Source organism: Telmatherina bonti, assembly GCF_933228915.1.
Source record: "Telmatherina bonti genome assembly, chromosome: 14".
NCBI lineage: Eukaryota > Metazoa > Chordata > Actinopteri > Atheriniformes > Telmatherinidae > Telmatherina > Telmatherina bonti.
In genome coordinates, this window is record NC_136612.1 from 11,104,364 (window position 1) to 11,112,586 (window position 8,223).

General features: G+C 38.0%; 1 protein-coding gene across 2 annotated transcripts; it reads right to left on the reverse strand.

Moving 5' to 3' along the window:
• Positions 1-6,530: 6,530 nt before the first annotated feature.
• Positions 6,531-7,914, reverse strand: LOC306764924 (ferritin, liver middle subunit). 2 transcript variants are annotated; one of them, XM_079252224.1, is made up of 5 exons: positions 7,783-7,914; positions 7,571-7,699; positions 7,126-7,272; positions 6,918-7,043; positions 6,531-6,838 (listed from the first exon to the last, which is right to left on the reverse strand). In XM_079252224.1, exons 2-5 carry the CDS (start codon positions 7,670-7,672, stop codon positions 6,683-6,685), a joined length of 531 nt encoding a protein of 176 aa, XP_079108350.1. In that variant the 5' UTR covers positions 7,673-7,699; positions 7,783-7,914; the 3' UTR covers positions 6,531-6,682. The 2 variants fall into 2 exon arrangements, with proteins under 2 accessions (XP_079108350.1, XP_079108349.1); XM_079252223.1 differs by having other exon boundaries at positions 7,571-7,877.
• Between the last annotated feature and the right edge of the window lie 309 nt (positions 7,915-8,223).

Consider the following 8,223-nt stretch of genomic DNA (forward strand, 5'->3'; position numbering starts at 1 on the left):
ATCTTTTACATTAACACCTCCCTGTTCAAAACAAGAGAAAGTAAGTAAAATTTTACTGATTCATGCTGTTTCGCTGCTTTTAGGTGGTAATATTATGATATTTCAGCATAAGTACAAACAAAAACCTTTTTTTCTTTCTTTGGTCTAATCTGGATTTATCAAGAAAATAATCTGCAGATGATTTTAAGTTTTGGTTTCCACTCTGGTTTCAAGCTCTTTATGTTTTTCCTTCATTTAGTTTCCTGAATATAACAGGTAGAAAACTGAGATATAGATTTATTTCTGTTGGATTTTTCTAAATCAACAGAAAAATGAACAGATGTCCAGTGAGAAGAGCTACAGACCAAATGGAAACGAACCACTGAGCATTTCTTTTATATGTTAACTAAACAGCTGATATTGGCCCATCTTGGCATTCTTCGGTAGCTTTTACTGTATTGATTCATATCTGACACCTCGTACATATACATTATGATAAGCTGCAATTTAATTGCTTGTATGGGATAAATAAAGTTTTCTGAATCTCATCCTGCTCAAGTCAGGTGGGAATCTACATGAAGACATGACGGCGACCAAATAAAATAAACATGATTGATTACGCAGCATAGATTAATGCAGGGTCAGATTTCAGCTGAACACACAACTTAGAGCATACAGAAACTGTTTAGTAACACAAAAGTTAGTCAATTTTTCTGCTAAATTAATATAAAAATACATGATTTAAGCCAATAGATGTAAAGAAATTTTACATCTACAGCTTTATAGTAAGTGCAAACAGCATTATACGTTATGCATAATAACCTGAACTGTTTAACAACAAATACAAACCATGATAATATCTGGTCTTGTATTATTTACTGTAACTCAGCAGCAGCTCATGATGTGCACGTTGGCACTGAAGTGGGGAAATGCTGATAAAACCTTTACTGAACCAGTTTTCCTCCTACAGAAGTGTGTTATTTGAGTTGGTGATGGGAGTGTCTGTAGGACTCATACAAAAACCATTCTGATACAATCTGAAACATTAAAAAAGTTATGAATTAGTACAATACAAAAGGAAGTATAACGTTAAATTAAAAAAAAGGTTAACGATTAGTTTAATAGATTTAAAAAGAAAGAAAGAAGATTGTTTTTATATATAAAATCTAAGTTTAGAACAAAACCAAAGGAAAGATGGAAGTAGGTTGTAGATCAGGCCAAAGTCCTGCAGGTTTTCCATGTATCCCTGCTCCAACACACCTGGCTTCCATTATGGATCCAACAGCCAATGAAATTCTGCACAAGGATTAGTTTAAGTCAGGTGTGTTGGAGCAGGGACACATGGAAAACTGAAGGACTGTCGCTATACAGCCTATATTTGTGAACATTTACGGACCATAAAAAAGAGAAAAATCATGATGATAAAATGTGACACAGCTCTGCAAATGGTCTCAGTTTCCTGTTTGTACTTCGGCTCGCTTTGGAGTGGCGGCAAAGCGGTCAGAGGGAAGGCGGTTTCACACTTCACAGAAGAAAGATGGTTTTTGTGTTTTTAAGGCGCCATGGGGAGACTTTGTCCGTCGCAGGGTGGGACTGCACACGGCGTGTCGGTGTCTTTAAATGCCACAGGTAGCATAAACACTAGGGGCGGGAAAGTCGAATCAAAACATTGAAAAATCTGGATTTTTTGCTTCACAATTTTAAAATTCATTTGTTTTTTTTGGGGTTTTTTTTTTTTTGTAAAAAATCTATTTTTTTAAAGAAATTAATAAAGATAGCCCATTATGAAATTTGAGTCATTTTTTTATTGTTTTTATTGATCTTTTAACTCGTCTTCCTAGGCATTAAAGCAGCAGAATGATGGTCTGGCTACTGTGGAATTTATTCCTCATAGAAATAAAGGAAAATGACGTAAAAACAAGGTGTTTTTTTTTGTTTGTTTGTTTGTTTTTAAGCTACAAAAATCACCAATATCGAAGAATTGTGGGAACCGCAATTTGATTCCAATCGACACCCAAATAAAAATCGGAATCGAAACGGGACAAAAGCATATCGTCACAGCCCTAACACTGCAAAGCCTTGTCAGACAGTTTCTAAACAATCCTGAAAGAAACCCTGAAGTATCAGACTGGTATCGCTGATACTGGCTTGAATCAATCGGTGATATCGCACGTATCGATAAGCATCAAAGGTGCAAAGAAGCGTCAGTTTCCACGCCTGCGCAGGTGACTTCACGTGACCACAGACGCTCCAAATAGAGGAGCATTAGCCTCCAATAAGCCACTTAAACTAATCTCCGTCACTCTGGGAACATCCCAACACAATGAGTGTAAAATCAAATGTTTCTCTGGAAAAGAGCTTCTATAAATGTGGGTTTTGGTGTTTAAGATGAAAATGTTGAGCTGTGTTGAAGCATCATGGCTGCTTTCTTCCCACAAAGTTACAGAAGCGAACAGGGAGGAGGAATAAAGACAAAGCGAGTGAATCCTCATATTTACAGAAATATTTAGTAAAAATACCAAACATTTCCTGGTCACACTTAATTCACTACAAAGAATTGATGTTTTTATGCATTTTAAATTGAAAATCTGCAACTTTGTTTGCTTTTCTTGCTGTAACTGCGTCGTCACAGCAGTTTGTGTTAAAAACAGGCTGAAATTCAGAGCAAAAAGACCCAACTCACCTGATTCACTCCTTCTTGCTGCTTTATTTCTTCTGTCCTCCAGCACAAATCCACCGTCACCGACTGATTGGAAGTTGTTGTGCACAACTCTCCTCTCCTTCTCCCGCTCCCTCCCCCTCCTGTGTTAATCTTCACAATATCCCTCACCAGCAGCTACTTACTGCCAGAACCTCGTCTTTCCCAGCAGATTGGTCCACCATCAGACCAGCATCAGACTGGTTTCTTAGCGGTACTGAGACACGCAAGAGGATCATCCATGTGTTGGGGATGTTTTTAAGTGCGCTGAGGAAACTGGTACTGTCTGTCTGAGTGAAGCAACCAGAGACACTGGATTGTTTTCTTGCAGGTTCTGCAGACAGTTTGTGTGTTGCAGCTTCCTTCAGGTGGGCGGACAGAAGAAATCTGCCTCAGCCTGAGAGGATGGACTGATCTTAATTAAAGTCTTGACCCCAGAACAAGGAGACTGGCAGAACTGTGCAAATGTCTGCTGCTATTTAAAGCTACCGTCCAGCAGGTGTTGCAGGCTAAACTAGATGATATCAGCGATGTGATGATGTGGGAAAACTACGTCTTACGTCTTGCTTCTGTTGTCATTCTTTACAATATTCACTGTCATTAATCACAACTGCCTTATATATTATAATAATAATAATTTGTGCACACAGAACCTTTCTAAACAACTGTTACAAAGTACTAAAAGCATCTGCAGATAAAATTAAAATTAAACAAAAAAGTTGTAGAATTACTTTGCAGTATTTGCAGTAAGTTAATCAGAATCAGAAAATGTTCATTATTATAAATGTTTCATTATTGTAGCAACAACTGAATAAAAAAAATTGGGGAGAAAAAAAAAATATATATATATATATATCACATTTTATTTGGTTATTTCAAAAGAATATTTAGTCTAATTGATGTCATGAACAATTTAATCCTAATCCATGAAGGCAGATTCCTTTTTAATATAATTATCATACTTCACAATCTGGAAGTGAAAACCATTCCTAAAAAAATAACAACAAAAATAGCAACAACAGAATAAAGAGAACTGACAGAAATACATACATATGTACATACATACATGCATACATATATATATATATATATATATATATATATATATATATATATATATATATATATATATATATATATATATATATATATATATATATATATATATATCCAGAGTAAATATCTATCTATCTATCTATCTATCTATCTATCTATCTATCTATCTATATATATATTGTATATAATATATATATATATATATTGTGTATATATATATATATAGATAGATAGATAGATAGATAGATAGATAGATAGATATTTACTCTGGATGTCTGGACAGCGGGAACTAAAGCTTTCCATATAACCTAAAAATATAGTAAACTTTTGTCATCATCATCATGTGTTCTTCTCACACTGAGAGAAATTATGTGCACGTGACAGGGAGGCGTCTTTACTGTGCAGTACTGAGTTTCTCCAGCAGGGGGCAACGTTACATGACAACACCTGAGAGGAAAGCCAGGAACACACCTGCTGGTGTGTTCATGCTGCCTACAGCGAGGGAAAGTAGTTCCCTTCATGGAGAACTTTGTAGTTTTCAGTTTAAAATTAAACAGAATTTAAAACTAAAATTAGTTCACTTTAAAAATACTTGAATTATACAAGTGCATAAGTATTTAAACAGTGTGCTGAAAGTAATATGCTGAGCAAACTTACAAGTATATAATTAATATTATTATAGGTACATATTTTTTAAACAAGTAAAATAGCATAGAGATATGTTGTTGGGAGGGGTTGCAAGTAAACTTTGTATACTTCATTAAGTTAAAATGTGGACTAGAAGTATGTACAGTACCAGTCAAAAGTTTGGACACTTTTCCATTGAATCTAACGGGAAAGTGTGTCCAAACTTTTGACTCCTAGTGTACCTGGTACAATGGCAGTATACAGGTACTTCTGGTATACTTATAGCATACTTACATATATACTTCCATTAACTAAAATGCTAACTAGAATTATGTAGGTAGTACACTAGTAGTTTATAGATTATACTTGTTTTATACTTGAAAGTGTACTTCTGTACTTAAAGCTTCCTTATGAAGTATAAATTATACTTTTATAAACTAAAACTTTTCCAATTTAGTCCAAAGAAGTATTAAGTTAGTTTACTTTCTAGTACACTACTAGTATATGTTCTGTAGTGGACTTTGTATACTTATACTCAAGTAGAAGTAAATTTAAATTAAACTTCAAGTATACTTTTAGCTTATTTAGAAGCCAGAAGACGGAAACAGGAAAGTCTCCTCAGGTGTGTTTTCAGGTGTCCGTCCCTCTCCACCAGTTAGTCTCTCCAAAGCCGGGATACAACCAGTTATAAAAATAGCAGACGTCTAGTTTCATCAGGAAGGTCGTTCACGTGCACATAAACGCAGCAAAGAGATGTTTACTGACAAGCTGTTTAGTCTGAAGTGTGTTAAATCATCTGATTCATATAAAAGGTGGATACCCAGTTATTTCCCATCTCTTCTGACCAGGAACAGGAGCTAACAAGGTTAACCCAAACAGTCACTTGTTTATAAGCAGTGTGGAGGATAAAGGTCCTGGACAGGAAGGTACAAGTACTTTACAGTACTGCAGTCAGAGCTGATGCATTCCCAAGTTGTGTAATCAGATCTTAGTGCTGCTCCAGACCACTTAAAGATGGCCAAAGTCATCCTGAACTGGAACCTGAGACCATGGCTACTGGGGCTCCACATGGAGCAGAGACCATTTTTCTGTGTCCGAACATACAGCTGTAAAGTTCAAAGTCATCCTCATCATGTGATGAAGCCATCCTGTAAAAAGGAAACTGGACAGACTGGCTTTAGTCTCCCAGTCCACCCAGTCTTACTGGACTTCTACAGCTGCAGAGTCCAGTTTATTCCATTTCCTTCAGCTGAGAATCACAAGTACAGCAGCTGCTGCTCACACAGTTTAATGAAACAGAGACTGGACCGCATCAGACCAGGTCCTGACAACACTCTTCAAACCTGGACTGAAATATTGTAAATACTATGCAGATTCATGAAAACCATTTGTCTGCTTTGTGGAACCTTTATATCTGTGAAAATGCAAATTAGGCTCGTTTCATTCTAGGTTTTTCTTTGTCATTCCACATGTACAAGTACAATGCAACGAAACGCAGTTGGCATCTAACCAAAGTGCAATAAGAAACAAGTGCAAAGTATATATTATCTGCAGTATGTACAAGTATTTTACAGCTACAGCATAGATTGTCACAGTATACCGATTTAAGTACTATGAGCATTAAATACGGATGGGTATGGGCTTTAAACACACATCCAGTGTTGGCAGAAGCGTTTAACATAATTACAGATCTTATACCGTAACACTAATGGAATTGGATATTTAATATGAGCAGCAGGCCAAATAAACTTAGTGCATCGCATGTCAGTTTGGGGGGGGGGGGGGGGGGTGGTGTGATGAGATGTGGGGTGCTATGTGGCAAGTATTTGATATCTGGACCACATTAGACCAGATCCTGGTCTAATACACTCCAGACAATACAGTAACCACCCTTTTACTTGTCAAAGTGGTAATACAGGACATTTGTTGCAAACCTAACGAGGTTTTTCACATTTGGTCCCGCTGCCAAAAAAGTCGCGAGCCTAATTTGCATTTTCACAAATCATTCTTTTATTTCAATCCAGGTGTGAAGAGTCTAAGTGTTGTCAGGACCTGGACTGATGTAGTCTAGTTTCCAAAAAAACACTCAGTGGAATTGCCCTTTACATGTACTGCAAATCAGAAGTCAACTTCAGCCTGGTGTCTATAGACATGACCAAGACAACAAAAATCCAGCACAAAATGTTTATTTAGAACACGTCAGAAGTCACAACAAGCTTCCACGGGATATTTAGTTGCACTAAAACTTCCAAGATTACAAGTAGACTTTAAATGCTCGATGTGATGTGAACAGCTGGACCGGAGTTGCATTGCTTGGGTTCTTTAGCTCTTGCCATCCAGGGTGTGCTTGTCAAACAGGTACTCTGCCATCTTGTTGTTGTGTGCATCCATGCGGGAGAGGTTAGTGATGTAGTCACCAAGCTTCTTGATGGCTTCCACCTGCTCATTCAGGTAGTGGCTCTCCAGGAAGTCACACAGCTAGGGAGAGAAACAAAGAGTTTTAGATGGATATAAAGGAGTTAGAAAACCAGCTTAAAGCCAGGTTTATGCAACCTACATGAGGGTCAACATGCTCAGAGGCAAGCTTGTGCAGATCCAGCAGGGCCTGGTTGACGTTCTTCTCCAGCTGCAGGGCACACTGCATGGCCTCCAGACCACTTCCCCACTCATCACGCTCTGGTTTCTGCAATTTTAGACACATTTTTAGTCTCAAAGCACATCGTTTAAAATAGTTTAAAGGTAAAAACAGCTGAATTAGTGCAGACCTTCACATCCTGGAAGAAGATGCGACCTCCCCTCTTGTTCTGGAAGGACAGCAGCTTCTCAGCATGCTCCCGCTCTTCATCGCTGTTCTCCTTGAAGAAGTGGGCAAAGCCTGGAAGGGCCACATCATCACGGGAGAAATAAAAAGCCTGGAGGAGGTGACAAGATAAATGGTTATTAAGACACTGAAGCCACCATTTAGCTAAACACGGTGATAAAACTGGTAGTTATGCAGCTTTTCAGCGGTCAGGAACATGAGTCAGACTAGTCTGGCTATGATAACCAGTCAGCCAATGTGGAAAGCAGCAACCTAAGCATGACACAGCACTTTCTGCAAGACGGGTTGTGGCGGGTGAGACACTGGCTGGTTATGAAAACATTTCCCCTGAACAAATACACATAAATGCAGTAAAACGCTTACTTCTGAGACAATATTTGGCTTCTTACCATGGAAGTGTAGGTGTAAGAAGCGAACAGCTCCATGTTGACCATCCTGTTGATGGCGGCCTCGCAGTCACGGTGGTAGTTCTGACGCACTTGGGACTCCATTTTAGCTGGCGGGTTTTGTACTATTTTCTTAACAAAAAACGGTACAAAAATAGAGCTTTACGTCGACTTTATCGGTAGTGTTCAAGTAAAAAAAAAAAAAAAGGACTTACGAATCCGGAATGTTGAATAGAGGACGGAAAAAGGAGGGTCGAAGGAAGAAGTTCCGTTCAAACACTGTTGAAGCAAGAACTCTTCACGGTTTCTTTCCCTGGTCTGAGATGGCAGATGTGTGTTGCCTGTACTTATACCCGGACCGCGTGACTGACGTAACGGCGTTACGCACGTTTCCGCCAATCAGTGAGTGCAAAATAGGACACGTGACCAAAAAACGAAGTCCCATGTTAAGGAACCGGAACATTTTTTCTTTTTAGTTATAATCTTCCAATAACGTAATGAGATCAGATGACAGTCACGTGCGATGACAAAGCATTTTTAGTCTATGAAGACACAATAAACTCCACATATATATTATATTGTGTATAATATGTGAAGGAGCATCTAAGTTTTTTACAGATTGGCAGTCTAAACTGTGCAATGTGTAATTCAGTTAT

Excerpts from the sequence above, each read along its gene's own strand:
- LOC306764924 (XM_079252224.1), bottom strand. The coding sequence starts at position 7,672 with ATGGAGTCCCAAGTGCGTCAGAACTACCACCGTGACTGCGAGGCCGCC. Across the intron at positions 7,273-7,570 it reads CTTACACCTACACTTCCATG|GCTTTTTATTTCTCCCGTGA; the intron begins GTAAGAAGCCAA and ends CACCTCCTCCAG. Across the intron at positions 6,839-6,917 it reads CTGAGCATGTTGACCCTCAT|CTGTGTGACTTCCTGGAGAG; the intron begins GTAGGTTGCATA and ends TTCTCTCCCTAG.